This window comes from Hyperolius riggenbachi, chromosome 2 (genome assembly GCF_040937935.1).
Source record: "Hyperolius riggenbachi isolate aHypRig1 chromosome 2, aHypRig1.pri, whole genome shotgun sequence".
NCBI classification, from domain to species: domain Eukaryota; kingdom Metazoa; phylum Chordata; class Amphibia; order Anura; family Hyperoliidae; genus Hyperolius; species Hyperolius riggenbachi.
Window position 1 is genome coordinate 57,801,560 of NC_090647.1, and position 19,575 is coordinate 57,821,134.

The window sequence follows — 19,575 nt, forward strand, 5'->3', positions numbered from 1 at the left end:
AGGTATGGTTTGATCTGTTCACCAGTTATTTGTTCTTCTACCCCTCTAATTTTTAAGTTTTGTCTCCTGTTGCGGTCCTCCATGTCGATCAGTTTTAGTTTGATCTGGCTAATGTCCTCATTGTTGTCCTCGAGGTTATCTACCACTTTATTATGTTCCTGTGTGATAACGCTGATTCTTTCTTCCACAGTATATAGCCTGTCTCTCAGCCCTGTTATGGATGCCTGCACTGAATTGGAAAGGGATGCAAAGTCATTTGCTATGGATTGCTGTAGCATTAGGAGCATGTCTTTCATGTTGCCCTGCGTGAGTGTCTGATCGGAGACAGGCAGAGTTGCTAGTGAGAGAGGGGCCGTGTTTGTGTGATCACTAACCTCTGTGCTTGCATTAGAGGAGATCTGCGTGCTTTCCGCCAGCCTGGGTCTAGACTTCACCGGGCTTTGTATTGAGGGAGAGCCGGAGAGCGGGGAGTCATCCTCTAGGTGAGCGGATCTTTCTGGGAGGGAGGACGGGTCCGGTGCAGTGTTGTTCCTGCCTGCTCCATGATGCGGGCTTGTATGTCCGAGTGGTGAGGCCGCGGCGCCATCTTGGCTGGTGTCTTCTGAGCGCGGCAGCCGCTCGGTGAAATAATCAGTCAGTTTCCATAGGGAGTTCCACTTCACCCTGTGACATTTTTACGTTGGTGAAGGCTGATTAGAGCCGTTGTTTGAGTGATGCCGAGCGGAGCTCTCTCTTCTGGCGTCCTACTCCATGCGCTGCAGGCCACGCCCCAGCAGATTTAAATTCTTGCACAGCACACAATGGAAAGTTTTCAGTCCACGTGTAGTTTCTGAAGAAATCCACTGCTCTGTGTTCCCTGTTTGTTTAGCTGGATTAAAGTGTCTTATCAGCAGCTGTGAGTAGACAGCAGGAGCTCTGCCCATACAATAAATACTGAAGCTTACCTCATTCCAGTGCTTCCTGCAAAGTGAAACCAAGTTAAACCTTGAGGGCCCTTTAACACTGGCGTGGTGCATAGCAGCAAATTGCCGCAGTGCTACTGCAGCTTACTGATAGCTTATGGGGAAGTTCATACTTCCTATGTTGCGGTACGCTGTGCCAGAAGTGCCCGATTTAATGCTAGCGCATACCTACGTTGTCGCATGGCTCATGTGGCGGCCCTGTAGTCATGTTAGTCTATGGCAACGCAAGCTTCTTTAAAGAAGTTTGCATCGCTATGCGCACGTACGGAAGCGTATTTTTACAATATGCTTCCGCGCACTCCTGTATACCCAAAGCAGGAAGTGACCATAAGCGCTCGTCACTTCCTGCTTGGCTGAATGCCAGACAGGGAACACCATGTACTAACATGGCATTCCCTGAAGGCCTGTTTTTGCCAGTGCAATGCCCAGCGGTGGGCGCTACACACTGCAACGCTAACACCAATTTAAAGTGTGAAAGCAGCCTCAGGGTTTTATAGGATTTCATATATATTTTCTCATAAAGTATATGCTGTGACTAATCTTTTAGAGCAGAGAGGAAGTTCTGAGATTAGTTCCACTTTAACTGGCCCATTAGGGAAGTCAGCAGCTAATGTCTCCTTTCAGTGATGTCAATCCATCCTTATCCAGTCATTGCTCTGATGAATGTATCTAACCACTGAACTAACTTAAAAGGGAAGGTCCAAGCTGAAGAAAAACAAAAACAAACTCCACTTACTTGGGGCTTCCTCCAGCCCCTGGCAGTCGATCTGTGCCCTCGCCGCAGCTCCTCTTACTCCCGGTGTCCTGCGCTGAAGAAGCCGACCTCGGTGGGTCGGCTTCATGTGCGCTCAACGGCGCTGGTCACGTGGTGTACGTGACGTCATTGAGTGTCTACTGCGTAGATGCAGTAGTTCTGCGCCTGCGCAGTAGAGACCCCATGACGTCACGTACATCACGTGGCCCCCCCAGCGTGGAGCGCACATGAAGCCGACCTGGAGAGGTCGGCTTCTTCATCGCTGGACACCGGGAGTGAGAGGAGCTGCGGCGAGGGCACAGATCGACTGGCAGGGGCTGGAGGAAGCCCCAGGTAAGTGGAGTTTTTGTTTTTTTCAGCTTGGATGTTTTCTTTAACCTCCCTAGCGGTATGGACAGAAATGTCCGTTCAAAAAAACATGCTGTGAACAGTATAAACATGCATACACATCAATACTCTCCTGCACTGCATACTAGACCATTGCTTGACACATTTTGGCAAGTTACAGGAAAAAAAAAGTTTTAAAAATAAATGTTATCACTGTTTGCACAGAAATCCTGGGGAAATTGAACGCTGGGAAGGTTAAATGGCCAGTTTTGTTCCCATTCTAAAACTCCAATGTCCTTCCCTTATTGAGGTGCCCAGAACTGTATCCCATACGCCAGATGCAACTTCCCAAGTGATTTACACAGTTAGTAGTAAACTCCTATAAGCAGAGACTTAGATAGAAATCACAGGGCCTCATAGCAAAATTTTGGTCCCCCCCCTCCCAAAAAAAACCAAAAAACAAATATCAGGTATCTTTGTACCCCCAGCACGCAACAACAGTTTTAGGTAGCCAGAAGTACCCCCCAGAATTAGGTAACCGCCCGTATTTGGTAGCTCCAGCTACCCCCTAGTATTAGTTGCCAAAAGTGCCCCCCAGGATACATATCCAGAGGTACTACCCAGTACTGTATAAGGTAGCACCCCAGTATGGGTGGTCAGAGGGACCTCCAGTATTAAGTAGCTTCTCTCAGTATATGTATACTGGGGCCAGAAGTGACCCCAGTATAGGTAGCCAGAGGGGCACCAGTATAAGGTAGTCCCTAGTAGTCCCCATTGAGTATAGGTAGCCCCCCAGTATAGGTAGGTAGCCAGCCCCCCCCCCCCCCCCCCGAGTATTTAGCAGCATTCTCAGGTATAGGTATCCTCCCAGTTTGGTAGCAATACAGTATGTGGAACTTCCATATAAGTAAGTTTCCATGAGGCATACAGCAGTCCCCAATATTGCCGCCAGAAACACACACTGGGCCTCTACTAGCTACGGGCCCCCATAGTAGCCGCTATGGCTGCTATAGTGATCCCTACACAACTGTGCGGGGGTAAACCGGTCCATGGAGGACACCCACACAGACACAGGGAGAACACACAGGCATGAGCTCCACAGTTCAGATTCTGAATTTCAAGTGAAGTGGAGCCTTGAAACTTGCAGGCAGGATAACAGCACCTGCCACTAGAATGCTACTATTTCATAACGGTATTTCTATGGCCATGTGACTCCCGCCACAGTTTTGGGTATAATGTACCGAGGATAATGCAGTTGCACATTCGACTGATCACTAACCATGCAACTCTGGAATTATTGGTGACTCGCTGAACACCCCCAATTAGTTCCAAGGCTTCTTTGGCCACTTCTAATGACAACATGCACCGTAGGGTATTGTAGGGTTTAATCACACACCATTCACGCATCATGAGGTGATCACGCATGCATGCGAAATATAGCTTTGTTCCCCAATTTGCACATATTGCATTGATTTTTCTTATGTGATGTTTAAGTACACCCTTCACACCTCAGATTTCATGTGGACACTGCCCTGTAGCACAGAAATGGAGGATCTTAAAGAGGGTCTGCAGCAAAAATAATGTAATGATTAAAAAGTGCTTAAAGAGACTCTGTAACAACATTTTCAGCCTTATTTCTTCAATCCTATAAGTTCCTATACCTATTCTAATGTGGTCTGGCTTACTGCAGCCTTTCCTAGTTGCACTGTCTCTGTAATATAGCTACCTTCTTTCCTATGTCAAGCTTTGTCAGCCCAGAGAGGAATATGCTGTGATAGGGAGAAGCTCTGTGTGTATGAGTCACAGCCAGCGTCTCTGCTCACAGCCTGCCTGTCTGTGACCTTGTGAACAGCTGTGCGTGCTGAAAGATCAGTTCAATGCCCAGACAAGCAGCTAAGGAAACAAGTGGGAGAAATATTACAGCAGTGAAGTCACTTTTGAGAGGAGTCTCTGCAAACAGGCACCTACTCTGATGATGTATTTCCTGATTAGCGGCCATCTTCATTGTTTACAAAAACAATGAATAAAACAGTGATTTTATCAACAAGAAAGCAACGAAAATGTCAGGTGTTGGGCCTGTCCATGTCCTCATGGGGGGATTCTCAGGGTTCTCTTTGTTTTCAACAGCTTTTCCTGAACAGCAATTTAAATGCCAAAATAGTAAGATACCAGCCAACCTCCCTACTCACTTGCACACTATTTTGTCAGTTAAACTTTGTTTTCAACAGCATTTCCTCAATCATTTTAATTGGATTATTTTAACCTCCTGAGCGATAATCCCGAGCTGAGCTTGGGGTATATCGCGCAGGAGGATTTCTCAGGCCCTGGTGGGCCGATTTGCATAATTTTTTTTTGTTACACGCAGCTAGCACATTGCTAGCTGCGTGTAACTTCCGATCGCCGCCGCTCGCCGCCGATCCGCCGCCACTTGCCGTGCCGCACAGCCCCCCCCCTCCCTGACCCCTTGCGCAGCCTGGCCAATCAGTGCCAGGCAGCGCTGAGGGGTGGATCGGGACTCTCTCTGACGTAACGACGTCCATGACGTCGGTAATGTCATCCCGCCCCGTCGCCATGGTGACCGGGGAAGCTCAGCAGGAAATTCCGTTCTGAACGGGATTTACTGCTTACTCTGATCGCCGAAGGCGATCGGAGTGGGTGGGGGGATGCCGCTGCGCTGCGGCTATCATGTAGCGAGCCCTGGGCTCGCTACATGATTTAACAAATAAAATGTTTTAAAAAATAGCGCTGCGCCACCTCCTGGGCGATATAATTGTATCGCCCAGAGGGTTAAAGTGAATGTTTACCAGATTCAAAAAGAAAAAGTCAGATACTCACCTAAGGAGAGGGAAGGCTCGGTCCTAATGAGCCTTCCCCCTCCTCTCCCGGTGCCCGGTCCCGCGCAGGATCCCCCGTGGCAGTATTCGACCAGTTCGGTCAAATACTGCCACTTCCGCATGCCTTCGGGAGCTTTCGGAAGCCTTCGGGAGCACTCGGGCTCCCGATGACGCGGCTGCTCCATACTACGCATGCGCGAGCGCCCTCTATAACGCACTCGCGCGTACGTAGTATGGAGCGGCCCGTCTTCGGAAGCCCGAGTGCTCCCGAAGATCTCCGAAGTCCCTGCGGCGGCGGACGCGAACGGGAGAGCCAGCGCAGCACCGAGGGCACCGGGAGAGGAGAGGGAAGGCTCATTAGGACCGAGCCTTCCCTCTCCTTAGGTGAGTATCTGACTTTTTCTTTTTAAATCCGGTACCCATTGGCTTTAAGAGTACTATGTGGGTTAGATGGAAACTGTTAACCATCTTAGCGGTATGGACGAGCTCAGCTCGTCCATCACCGCCGATGGCTGCCGCTCAGGCCCTGCTGGGCCGATTTTGCTCAAATTAAGTGCAGCACACGCAGCCGGCACTTTGCCAGCCGCGTGTGCTGCCCGATCGCCGCCGCTCTGCGGCGAAAGAGGGTCCCCCCAGCCGCCTGAGCCCTGCTCAGCCGGAACAAATAGTTCCGGCCAGCGCTAAGGGCTGGATCGGAGGCGGCTGACGTCAGGACGTCGGCTGACGTCCATGACGTCACTCCGCTCGTCGCCATGGCGACAGGAGAAGCCAAACACGGAAGGCTGCTCATTGCGGCCTTCCGTGTTACTTCTGGCTGCCGGAGGCGATCGGAAAAACGCCTCCGGAGCGCCATCTAGTGGGCTTTCATGCAGCCAACTTTCAGTTGGCTGCATGAAATAGTTTTTTTTTTATTTAAAAAAAACCCTCCCGCAGCCGCCCTGGCGATCTTAATAGAACGCCAGGGTGGTTAACAGAGAAGTTAAGATTCAAGGTTTACGGGTACATGGAGTGTTGTAATATGTCGGGCCTATTCTCCATAAGCCAGGGGGCATCTCGTGTATGTACTACAGGTAATGAACGCCCTCTGGTGGATACATATGTTCCTATATGATTTTATTTATATGTTTATTCATATGTTTATTTTATTTCATGTTAGAGACATTTGAGAGATGTTTTTAGTATTTTTTGCATTCTTTGACCGTACATATGTAAGAAATTGTTCATGTTCTAAGCTGTATCTGAGCGCTGCCATTTGTTCTTAAAGGCCCTGTTACTGACCTGAGAAAGCGGCTGTTGCCGTGAAACGCGTTGTCTAGTGCACCAATAGAACTGACCTTTTATCTTGAACCTCTACTTGTTTTTAACCCAAGTGGGACATCTATAAGGTAGGACAAATTTATGTAAATTTTTGAATACTACCAGATAGAACTGATTGTAGACCTCTCTTTACCCTGGCACCTCCTACCTGTTTATTGCAAAATATAAAAGCTGCTACACAAAAAATGCTCCAAAAAATGCTAGACATGTTAGATTCGCTCTGAAAAACAGCCAGCGTTTGCGGATCTGGTAGCGGTTTTTGGTGTGCACTGGCCCCGAGATGCACTATTAATTACCTTTTCCTACACTGTAATCAATCACAGTAGATAGAGAAACTCTTAACCACTTAACAACCGCCTAACGCCGATAGGCGGTGGCTGATCGTAAGTGGGTATCTATGGAAACGGCAGCGGCCGTTTCCTGTCAGTTCACGGAGGGTGTCTTCGTAAACAGCCTGCGAGCCTCCGATCGCGGCTCGCAGGCTAATTGTAAACACCCGGAGAAGAAATCCCCGGTGTTTACAGCGTACGCAGCAGCGCCGTAAAGGAGATCGGCGATCCCCGGCCTCTGGCTGGCTGGGGATCGCTGGCATCTGATAGGCTGAAGCCTATCAGAGGCGGTACAGGACGGATCCCCATCCTGTACCGCCTGTAGAGAGAAGGGAAGGGAAGGAGGGGGAGGGCGGAATAGCGCTGTGGAGGGGGGCTTTGAGGAGCCCCCCCCCCACAAGGCACAAACAGGCGGCGATCAGACCTCCCCAGCAGGACATCCCCCTAGTGGGGAACAAAGGGGGGGGGGGGGGGGGGGGAGTCTGATCGCCCTGCCTGCCACCCGATCTGTGCTGGGGGCTGAAGAGCCCACCCAGCACAGATCATATTCAAATCCCCTGGTCCTTAAGTGGTTAAGATACCACAGAGGCATGTCCTGTGCATAATGACATGCCTCTGGGTCTCGCTATTGCCGCCTCTAATCCCTCCGGGGTCTCCTGTGCCCCCCTGTAAAAAACGCCCGGCTAGAGACAGTCTCCTTATCACTAGCCGTCTATTTACCTTCTGTATGTCATTCAATGCGCGCTCCCCGCCTCTGTCCCCGCCGCTGCCCGCCTCCTGTGAGCTTCCTCCAATCGGAAGCCGCGACCTGAGAGGTACTTCCTGAGAAACATTCTTAGATTTATCACTGGTGGTTACATCATTAGTTCTGCCAGATGATCTGTACGGAATGTTCGTTACTGAGAGTTCTATGCATGAAGGTAGATATTGCTTGCTTGGTAGTTGGAAAAGCTGTTATCTCCCACAATGCAATGCGGTTTTCAGACATCAAACTGTCAAGACCATGGTTATGACATTGCACTGTGGGACGGGTTTCACCACAATATCAGCAACACACACCCCACTGCTGATCTATTCAAGAAAAAGTAAAGATTTCTTGTGGAAAAGGGGGTATCAGCAACTGACTGTAATGAAGTTCAAACCTGGGTTACAGTTCCTCTGATGCAGGATACCATTTTAGCAGCAGTTATCATTTGACATTCAATATTCACCTTTTCCGCTGTTTGGAAATATTGCTTCACCAGATCCTCCACCCGCAGCGTTGCAGCTTCTGCAGACGATCTACTCTCCAATTTCCCAAAATTAATGGCAATGTTATCTGGAATGAGAGCACAGAAGGTTACCTCACGGAGGACTCGCCGCGCTGTGACAGGACTGTATAACAGGCAGACATACACGACCTTTAGCACGACTCCTTTCCTACACATGCTTTACATATCAAAGAGATACCGCATGAGCTTGGCAGGAGAGAAGCCAATTCACCTCACACAGTTATATAATATACATCAAAACACCGCCTGCTGCTCACACAAACACAGAATACAAGCAATGTTCCGTAAACCAGTTACTAAGAAATAGACCTTAAAATATCGGTTGTCTGGCAGTAAAGCAAAAAATGTTGGTTTTTTTTACATCAAGCCAGAAAACATTTGGCACATTAAATGTGATACAGTATAATTTTGTTATAATAAACTCTGATATAGTAAACATTTGGGTATAGTAAACTACATCTCTGGGTCCCGGCCAATCTTCATTATAAGTCTATGGAGCAACGCCTGGTACAGTAAACACGGATATAATAAAATTTCGGTTATAGTAAACATGTTTTTTGGCCCCAAGTAATGCTGACTCTGCATGTAGTTAACAGTGGGCGCTGCATGGCTCATATATCAGTGGGCGGTGCATGCGTCATATGTCAGTGGGCGGTGCATGCGTCATAGTGGGCGGTGCATGCGTCATAGTGGGCGGTGCATGCGTCATGTCAGTGGGCGGTGCATGCGTCATATCAGTGGGCGGTGCATGCGTCATATGTCAGTGTGAAACCCATGTTCAGCTGTTCTCTTCAGGCTGGTTGCAGGTGAGTTGATGCCTGATAACATTTGTAAGACAAGAAGAATGGCACCGGGGCTGGATATACAGTACTGTACAAATATGCAGCCAAAATGAGGAATAATGTGAACATAAAAGAGATGCAGCGTTACCACTTCCACTTAGCAGTCACTGATATAAGTATCATCACAGTCCTCCCACAGGATTGTACACACTCCCGGGTATCTCTTCCCTTGTTAGCGATGACGCTCCTGGTAGTGTGTGGAGCACAGTACAGGCTACTTTAACTGTAGTGCAGATCAATGCGGACTGTCTCGCTGCAAAACTTAGGAGTGTGGAGAGGAGAGTGCTAAGTCCCGCCCACGGAGGTATCGGAGCCATTTGCATCACTGATCAGAGATACTATACTAGTGATTTGTCCAGCCTGGCTATGCAGCCCTAAGTTATACTTAAAGGACAACTGAAGTAAGAGAGATATGTAGGCTGCCATATTTATTTCCTTTTAAGCAACACCAGTTTTCTGCCAGCCCCGCTGCCCTTTAGCAGCGTCTGAATAACACCAAAAACAAGCATGCAGCTTATCTCTAATCTTGTAATAATGATGTAATAATAATGTCAGAAACAGTGATCTTCTGCATGCTTGTTCAGGGGCTAGGGCTAAAAGTATTAGAGACAGAGGAGCAGCAGGATAACCAGGCAACTAGTATTGCTTAAAAGGAAATAAATACGGCAGTCTCCATATCCCTCTCACTTCAGTTGTCCTTTAACCTTGCAGTCCACCAAATGCGCAAGTGCTTGTACTGTACCTCCAGTGGGAGGACAGAGTTTCTCCTTTGCAGCAGAGAATGTACAAGAGTATGCTGGGCCATTTCTAGGTCAATTTCTGATATAGTAAACTTATGATATAGTAAACCACTTCTGCTGGACCCTTGGAGTGTACTATTATCCAGAGATCCAGAGAAAACAGTATGACCTGCTTACATCAAGTCTGGGGACTTTGCTCTTGTAATGTTAGAGACATATTAGAGTTAAAAGTAACCTGAAGCTGGGCAAGAATAAAGTTACAAATTCATGTCAATAGAGGGAAGCATCTGGATAGTCCAGAGGCCTCCAGATTCATCCACAAGTCCAACATTTCTGCATAGGGTCACTGAAGATATCCTTTTTTGTCTGTTATGTTCTCATCATTCCCCTCCATGTATGAGCATGGCCGTACTGCGCATGCACTTGTACAATCTGCACCTGAGCTTTTACGGATAACAATGAGGCAATGAGGATTGTTAGAACGGTCATGTATAGGGAGCAGTCCTCATGCCTACTGCTCCGCCCTGTTCTCCTCCATCCCCCTCCGTTCTCATGAAAGAGCCATCAGAAGCTGTTTCCGAGTCAGCAGCAGTGCATGTGCTGAGCACTCCTAGCCACGGGAGCGCGGTCAATGACGCTTGCCACCAGACCTATCGCTTGCGCACTGCTGCTGACTTGGCCAACTCGGAAGCAGCTTTTGATAACTCTTAACAGAGAACGGAGGGGGACAGAGGTAAACGGGGGGAGCTGCGGGACATGAAGACCGCTCCCAATACATGCCTGCTCCCACGTTGACAATCTTCTTCGCCTAGGGTTACAGATTACCCAGCAGGCTCATGGTGAACCAGAAATCCTAGGAGCATGTAAAGGACCAAAAAGCCTCCTTACTAAAAATGCTACGGAAAACAAAGGTCTGATTTCTTAAAACAGAAGGTATTTGTGAAAATTCAGATTAAAGTGAGCATATGATGTCTCCCACAATGCTTTACTGCTGAATATGCCAATCATTAGTGTGTTTAGCTTACAGGGACAACAAATGATGATTTGCATATTCAGCAGTGATGCATCATGGGAGTCATCATATGCTCATTCCAATCTGAGTTATTGCAAACGCCTTCTGTTTTAAGAAGGCAGACCTTTTTTTTTTTGCCTAGGTTATCATTTAAATGTATCTTATTGGTAAGCTTGAAAAAAAATCTCTTTGAAGATAACACAAGAGAAATGTTAATAGGATATGGGCCGCTGAATCAATAGTTCCTATAGGTTAATATAGGTTATGAAACCTCAATAGGAAAAAAAAGGTTTATTTTTTGTCAGCGATGAGAGTTTGATATGAACCAGGCTGAATAAAGCTTGTTCTGACTGCTGGTCTCATCCAATTTATGTGAATTCTGCAGAGGCCCCCGCAATTATAGTTTGCTTGTTTCCCTGTAACAAGTGCTGGGCACACGGAGACTCTGCTGGGAAGAGAGAGAAGATGGTAACTGTACCATGAAATAGCCACAGATTACCCTGGAAAAGGCAAAACGTCACCTAGGCTGCAGAGTGACCTGTCAGACTGGAGATTGCTATGGAAGGGCGGAGCTTATCTGCACCCAGAAGTCTATATCTCTTACCAGGTCCACTGGCTGCAGTCTGACATTTCTCTTTAAAGAAAATCTGTAACGAAAAAACCTCACCTGGGGGGTACTCACCTCAGGTGGGGGAAGCCTCCGGGTCCTATTGAGGCTTCCCCCGTCCTCCTCGGTCCCACGGCGGCGGAGAAAATCCTCCCGGAGCGGCGGCGATGTAAATATTTACCTTTTGGCTCCAGCGCAGGCGCCGTATCCGCTCTTCCCACAGAGATAGGCGGAAATAGCCGATCTCTGTCGGGCCGCTCTACTGCGCAAGTGCAAGTCTCCTGCGCCTGCGCAGTAAAACGGACCCAACAGAGATCGGCTATTTCTGCCTATCTCCGTCAGAAGAGCCGAAACAGCGCCCCCGCTGGAGCCTGGAAAGGTAAATATTGAACAGGCTGTCGGGCCGGCTTTGAAGGGCTGCAGCGAGACCCCTGTGGGATAGAGGGGTACGGGGGAAGCCTCATTAGGATCTGGAGGCTTCCCCCTCCCGAGGTGAGTACCCCCCAGGGGACATTTTTCCTTGTTATAGTGTCTCTTTAAGTGGAACTCCAGTGAAAATAATGTAATCAATTTTTTTACAATAATTATGTATAAATGATTTAGTGTTTGCTCAATGTAAAATCTTTCCTCTCCCTGATTTATATTCTGACATTTATCACATGGTGACATTTTTACTGCTGGCAGGTGATGTCAGTGGAAGGAGATGCTGCTTGCTTTATTAGCAGTTGGAAACAGCTGTTATTTCCCCCAATGCAACAAAGCTCCCACAACGTGATGTCTGTATCTCAGTGATGTGAGGCGCTGACATCACACTGTGGGAGGGGTTTCACCCCAAATCCAGCCATAGAGAGCCCCTGATGATCCGTTTGAGAAAAGGATTAGATCTCTCATGGGAAAGGGGGTATCAGCTACTGATTGGGATGAAGGTCAATTCTTGGTTACGGTTTCTCTTTCGGTGCCCATTAACTACAATTTTTTCATCAAATGTGATATTTCAATGTGATTTTTAGAACGGAAATACTCAGAAGGTAATTATCGATTATTCACATTTACTGAACGATGCTTTCTTCAAATTTGATCATAAAATCCAACTTTCAGATCGATTTTATCCTATTTAGCAATGGACTCAAGAATCGTTCCTTATTGATTGCCATCATAAACAGCAAATTTTCTATACAATTCGATCATCAAAATCGCACCAAAAGATCGCATTTGGTGAAAAAAATTGTACCATTAATGGGCACCTTTCCACTGATCCCCGATGTGTGCTCGGTCCGCATTCCTAAAATTGTTCCCCTCCCCAGAGTTGTGAGTGGCCAGTAACGGGGAATTTAAAACTCACCTGATCGACGATTCCCGTCACGTCTCCATAGCAACATGGCATCACATGACAAGACGTGGGGACATGTCAGCATTTTACATGTTGGCAGTCAGCGAGTAATACGATGGCACGTCCCGATGTCAAGTCATGTGACGCCCTGTTGCCATGGAGACTCGACACAGGAGTTTTAAATTTCCCCCATTCCTGCCCACTCACAACTGTGAAGGGATGGGGGAAGGAGAGAAATGTGGCCACCAGTTGGTGGGCCGGAGTTACATTGTGCGTGGGCTGGATATGGCGCCCGGGCAGTGCAGTTTCTAGGCTAAAATGCACCCAGGGCGAGGGTGTAAAAATTGCGCCCCCCCCCCCTGAAGAAAGGTATGGGTGCCCGCAGTGTAGGTTAGCCAGGTCTCGTTGCACTCAGTATAGATTCCCCCAGAATAGGTACCCCAGTATAGGTAGCCAGCTATAGGTCCCCCCAGTATAGGTAGCCAGGCATAGGTGAGCCAGTATAGTTGCCTCCGGTATAGGTTAGCCAGGTAGGTGCCTCCAGAATAGGTAGCCAGTATAGTTGCCCACAGTATAGGTTAGATAGGCAGGCGTCCCCGGTATAAGTTAGATAGGTAGGTGCCCCCAGTACAGGTTAGCTAGGTGGGTGCCTCTAATATAGGTAGCCAGAATAGTTGCCCCCAGCATCGGTAGATAGGTAGATGCCCCCAGTATAGGTTAGTTAGGTAGGTGCCTCCAATATAGGTAGCCAGTATAGTTGTCACCTGTATAGACTAGCTAGGTAGGTAGGTGCCCCCAATACAGGTTAGATAAGTTAATGCTCCCACTATAGGTTAGATAGGTAGGTGCCCCCCAGTATAGGTTAGATAGGTAGGTGCCCCCCAGTATAGGTTAGATAGGTAGGTGCCCCCCAGTATAGGTTAGATTAGGTAGCTGCCCCCTCAGTATAGGTTAGATTAGGTAGCTGCCCCCTCAGTATAGGTTAGATTAGGTAGCTGCCCCCTCAGTATAGGTTAGATTAGGTAGCTGCCCCCTCAGTATAGGTTAGATTAGGTAGCTGCCCCCCAGGTTAGATAGGTAGCTGCTCCCCAGTATAGGTTAGGTAGGTGCCACCAGTATAGGTTAGATAGGTAGCTGCCCCCAGTATAGGTTAGATAGGTAGGTGCCCCCAGTAAAGGTTAGATAGGTAGCTGCCACCCAGTTAAGGTTAGATAGGTAGGTGTCCCCATTATAGGTTAGATTAGGTAGGTGCCCCCCAGTATAGGTTAGATTAGGTAGGTGCCCCCCAGTATAGGTTAGATTAGGTAGGTGCCCCCCAGGACAAGTTAGATAGGTAGGTGCCCCCCAGGATAGGTTAGATCGGTAGCTGCTCCAGTATTGGTTTAGGTAGGTGCCCCACATGATGGAGTTGGGAGGAGCAGCAGCGGGGAGGGCAGCCCGACCTCTCCCTCCCTTCCTCTCCCCGGGCCGTCCTTCGTGCGATCCCTCCTCGGACGGAGTGCAGAGTACTGCAGCAGGGAAGCGCTATGCAAAACTACTCACCTCGCTGGCTCCGAGCGCTGCTCTCTCGCCGCCAGTCTCCTCTCTGCCTACACGCTGATACACACACACGCTGCTTCCGGCTAACAGGAAGCAGCGTGTGTGTATCAGCGTGTAGGCAGAGAGGAGACTGGCGGCAAGAGAGCAGCGCTTGGAGCCAGCGAGGTGAGTAGAGATGTAGCGAACGGTTCCCGAACCGTTCGCCGGCGAACCGCTCTGCTACTCTGGGCCTCTTACTACTTCCGGGTCGCAATGACCCGGAGTAGTACGCCTGCGCTGCCCGGCGGAGCGCGTCCTAGATCGCGCTCCTGTTGCCGGGCACTCTCTGCGCATGTGCGTGACGTCGTTTATGACGTCACGCACATGCGCAGAGAGTGCCCGGCAACAGGAGCGCGATCTAGGACGCGCTTCGCCGGGCAGCGCAGGCATACTACTCCGGGTCAGAGCGACCCGGAAGTAGTAAAAGCCCCAGAGATGTTCGCCGAGCGAACAGTTCGCAACATCTCTAGAGGTGAGTAGTTTTGCATAGCGCTTCCCTGCTGCATTACTCTGCACTCCGTCCGAGGAGGGATCGCACGGAGGACGGCCGGGGGAGAGGAAGGGAGGGAGAGGTCGGGCTGCCCTCCCCGCAGCTGCCCCTCCATCACAGCGCCCCCCTCCCAGCAGCGCTCAGGGCGCCCGCACGTGCTGCACGGCCGTAGAAACGGCCATGCGCCCGGGTCATAGTTTTCCCAGTGCTGCTCTAGAGTTACAGTCTGACATTACATTCTTGTGTAGACTAGTTGACATGTTGCCTTCATGAGCTTAGCTGTGCCTAACTCCGATTCAGGAAAAAATGGCCCTTGCGGAAAAGACGTTGCCGATCTAGGCACCTATTATAAAAGCTGTGATTTGCGACAAAGAACGGAAATTTGTGCGCATGGCGGCACCCCACCCCATACACACCAATTCGTTTTGTTTGATTGTCAGTTTAGGAAATAAACAAATAAACAGACCTTTCTTCTCCTTCTGTTCCTTGTGTCTGAAGAAGTGAATGATGTCTTTTGGATTGGCTGTTCTGTCCACAAACTTCTGGCTGAAGCGGAGAGTATTGAAGGGCTCAAATCCTCCGGTGTAATCAACCTGCACAGCAAGAGGGTAGGTATCAATAAAAGGGATTAAAGTGGACCTGAACTCAGAGCCTCCTCTCTGCTCTGAAAGATACACAACAGAATAATAACCTTTAAAGAAAAACATTTCTTTGTTACAGCTGATACAGATCCTGCAATAAATCTGTACTGTTTCTACTTCCTGCTTTCATGGAAGCAGACATATTGCTAACACCATGTGCTTTTAAATGAGCTTATCTGCCGTGGCAGTCAGGTGACACGGAGAGAGATCAAATTACAACTTGCGATTAGACACAGATGAGGGGGAATTAGACTGGCTAAACTCTCTAACTACATACAGGGTACATTTCTCTCTGCTTTCATTCTGCCCTGTGCAAGAGCTCAGGTCCACTTTAAGAAGCCTGAAAGCAGCAGCAGACCTGACTGAGCATCTGAACAGTAAGTGGTGTACTGGGTGTGTCTGCAAGTGTACTGCTCATGCATAGGGATGAACAGTGCGATGCAAGTAATTTCTCCTTAATTTCAAGTCAATGTTTGCAGCTTGAACTTGGACCAATGAAAATTGTCAGGAAGTTATTCAGATTGGTCCAATTTCAAGCGGCTATATAATTTACATGAAATTTGAATGCAAGGAGAAAGTATTTGCATATCATAGATCACCCCCACTCACGCTGCGTGACAATAGGCTATTGTTTGTGTTGATCACTTCATGTGTTTTTGGCTGCAAGGAAGCAATGATTTGCCATGTGTAAAAATCATATGAAGCTGTGGAGTGTAAAAAGGAATTTTTTATTAACATAATATTACAACATAGAAAGTGTAGAATAGATACATCATCATTTTGTAAATGAAAGCTCAGCTTCATACTATGGATGATCAATGATATGCAAATACTTTGAGTTTAGGCAAATTTATGTAACGTTTTATGCAAATATATGCACCTTAAAATTGGACCAATCAAGTCCCATCCATGTTTAAATTGATTGGTCCAATTTCAAGCTGCATATATTTGCATAATTCACATAGATTTGCATAAACTCAGAACAATTTGCATATTATTGATTATCCCTACTTTATGCCTAGATGAATAGCAAATTATTTGTAGTGTGTGATCCTCGTTTGAGAAACAGAGCTTTGCCTTCTTAAAGGGGAACTGAAGTAAGAGGTATACGGAGGCTGCCATATTTATTTCCTTTCAATCAATACCAGTTGCCTGGCAGCCCTGCTGGTCTATTTCTCTGCAGTAGTATCTGAATAACACCAGAAACAAGCATGCAGCTAGTCTTGTCAGATCTGACTTTAAAGTCTGAAACACCTGATCTGCTGCATGCTTGTTCAGGGGCTATGGCTAATAGTATTAGAGGCAGAGGATCAGCAGGGCTGCCAGGCAACTGGTATTGCTTAAAAGGAAATAAACATGGCAGCCTCCATATACCTCTCTCTTCAGTTCCCCTTTAAAACCAAGTATTAGGGATTAGTTCAGGTTGGAGTGAGCGTATGATGTATCCCAAAAATGGGCTCTATTCACAAAACTGCTCATAAATGATTTATTTATCACCTAAGTGATAAAAATAACCTTTGTCCATCATGAGCCCCCTGCGTGCAGATTGATGATAATGTTTTACCTGTTTAAAATTGCTTTTCTGCAATACAAACTTTTTGAAACTGATAAAAATAACCGTTCAGTACATTTACAAGCAAAATAATCACTCAAAGTAAGTTGCTCCAGATAAACTTCATTTAAATATTTCTTTTTTTACCCTAGTTATATTTTTGCTCTTTGGGACCTTACAATTGTAACATACATAAGGTGAAAATAGAGGAAAACAGGTGAAAAGGCTTTGAGAATCCTGCCCAGTGCATCACTGCAGAATATGAAAAACATCCTTTATTGTCCCTGGAAGATAAACATCTCCAGAACCGCTGGCATGCAATGATGAGTCAGCTTGTTAATATTACAAAGCCACAATAATCCAACATGCGTACAGACTGTTTTGGATTGGTTGATCCTCATCAGTGCATGGCATGGATTACTATGGCTCTATATGGTAGGACCTGAAACACCCAGATTTACAGATTGTCCAGCAAGCTCATGGTGAACCAGAACTCCTAAAAGAGTGTAAAGGGCGAAAAATAAACAAAAAGCCCTCTTACTAAAAATGCTAAGCTAAACAGAAATTTGCCTTAACCTCCCTGGCGGTACAATAAATCCGCCAGGGGGCAACGCAGCACTTTTTAGTTTTTTTTTAAAGCATGTAGCTAGCCTAGCGCTAGCTACATGCTTCCCCCCTCCCTTCGCTATCCCTCCCACCCCTCCGATCGCCGCTGGCGCGTTTACCCTGCAGGGAATCCCGTTCTGAACAGGATTCCCTGTATGGGCTTCCCCGTCGCCATGGCGACGATCGTGATGACGTCACCGACGACGTGACGTCAGCTGGTGTTCCGATCCACCCCTCAGCGCTGCCTGGCACTGATTGGCCAGGCAGCGTAAGGGGTCTGTAGGGGGGGGGGGGCGCGGCTGATCGGCGGCAATCGTTATGCACACGCAGCTAGCAAAGTGCTATCTGCATGTAGCAAAAAAAAATTATGTAAATCGGCCCAGCAGGGCCTGAGCGGCACCCTCCGGCGGCTTACCCCGTGTCACCGCCAAGGAGGTTAAAGACAATCTAAACTGAGAAGGATATGGATTTTTCCTTTTAAAATAATACCAGTTGCCTGACTCTCCTGCATCTCTAATACTTTCAGCCACAGCCTCTCAACAAGCAAATTGGGTGCTCTGACTGAAGTCAGACTGGATTAGCTGCATGCTTGTTTCAGGTGTGTGATTCAGCCACTACTGCAGCCAAAGAGATCAGTAGGACTGCCAAGCAACTGGTAAGGAAACATTCACATCCCTCTAAGTTAAAAGAGTACTGTAGGAGGAAAAAGAGTTGAATTTACCTGGGCTTGTAATGGTCCCCTGCAGACATCCTGTCCCTGCGCAGCCACTCACCGATGCTCCGGTCCTGCCTCCGGTTCACTTCTGGATTTTCCAACTTTAAAGTCGGAAGACCACTGCGCCTGTGCGGCCGAGCCCTCCCTCCTGCTGATATCACCGGGAGCGTACTGCGGCGGCGCAGACCATACTGGGCCTTCACTTCTGGTGACGTCAGTGAGAGCGAGGCTGCAGCCACTCAGGCGCAGAGGTTTTCTGACTTTAAAGTCTGACATTCCAGAAGTGAACCGGAGGCGGGGCCGGATCGGTGAGTGGCTGCGCGGGCAAGACGTCTGCGGGGGACCATTAGAAGCCCAGGTAAGTTCAACTTTTTTTTCCCCCTTACCCCTGACAGTACTCCTTTAACCTCCTGAGCGATAATCCCGAGCTGAGCTCGGGGTATATCGCGCTGGAGGATTTCTCAGGCCCTGGTGGGCCGATTTGCATAATTTTTTTTTTGTTACACGCAGCTAGCACTTTGCTAGCTGCGTGTAACTTCCGATCGCCGCGCAGCCCCCCCCCTCCCCGACCCCTTGCGCAGCCTGGCCAATCAGTGCCAGGCAGCGCTGAGGGGTGGATCGGAACTCCCTCTGATGTCACAACGTCCATGACGTCAGTGACGTCATCCCGCCCTGTCGCCATGGCGAACGGGGAAGCCCAGCAGGAAATCCCGTTCTGAACGGGATTTCCTGCTTACTCTGATCGCCGAAGGCGATCGGAGTGGGTGGGGGGATGCCGCTGCGCTGCGGCTATCATGTAGCGAGCCCTGGGCTCGCTACATGATTTAAAAAATAAAAAATTTAAAAAAAATAGTGCTGCGCCACCTCCTGGGCGATATAATTGTATCGCCCAGAGGGTTAAGGTTACCTTTATATTTTTCAACCACTTTTTATATGCTGGAACTGAAAATATATGTTCTTGATAAAGTGTGAAAATGTCTCATGGGAGAAAGGTTTACAGAATCAGAGCCAACACGCTTTTGTACAAAAACAATACATCCACTATGTAGACGTTTCTTATTTTTAACACAGAACTTATTTCCTGGAGGGCACGTTGAGCAGCGGAATGATCAATCCAGATAATCCCCAACTAACCACATGTGAATTGCAGGACGGTCCAGCAGATATCCGGCCTGCAATCTATAAACAGCTCCCTGAGCCACACTGGCGGCAGCCTGCAAAGATTCATCAATGTCCGTGAGCTGGAGGCCAACATGTCGGCAAAGTTCTGGGTCTGCTCCCCAAAGACTGCTGCTACTGGCGGTATATAAATATCTGTTCATGCTGGAAGCTACAAGATGGGAGAAGTAATCATGTATAGAGCCAGAGCAATCCCCACTGCGGAGAGCTGGGAGACGGAGATGTCTTTATTATGGACATAAAACATTGTAAACCTCTAGGAAGGAGCAAGTGGAATGAGACCTTCACTTGCAGCATCTATTTGTTACATGTAAGCTAGGGAGGTGTGTGATCAGCATTCTAGCAACTGTATAACAATATTAATGAAAACATTTGTAAAGCGTTTGTCTCCCATAGGACTCCAAGTGTATACAACTACCGTACATCTCATAGAGGTTATACATTAACAACACATGCTAACAACCTTAAAGGACACCAGAAGCGAAAATA

General features: G+C 48.0%; 1 protein-coding gene across 7 annotated transcripts in view; it reads right to left on the reverse strand.

Annotated features, from left to right (window-relative positions):
• The window catches only part of MRE11 (MRE11 homolog, double strand break repair nuclease), a 656,612-nt gene that overhangs the window by 162,351 nt on the left and 474,686 nt on the right, over window positions 1–19,575 (reverse strand). For all 7 annotated transcript variants that reach the window (XM_068266826.1, XM_068266825.1, XM_068266828.1 and 4 more), the window contains 2 exons: window positions 14,860–14,986; window positions 7,735–7,841 (listed from right to left, as the gene is read on the reverse strand). In XM_068266826.1, coding sequence (XP_068122927.1) covers window positions 7,735–7,841; window positions 14,860–14,986 — 234 coding nt within the window. The remainder of the gene's footprint in view (window positions 1–7,734; window positions 7,842–14,859; window positions 14,987–19,575) is intronic.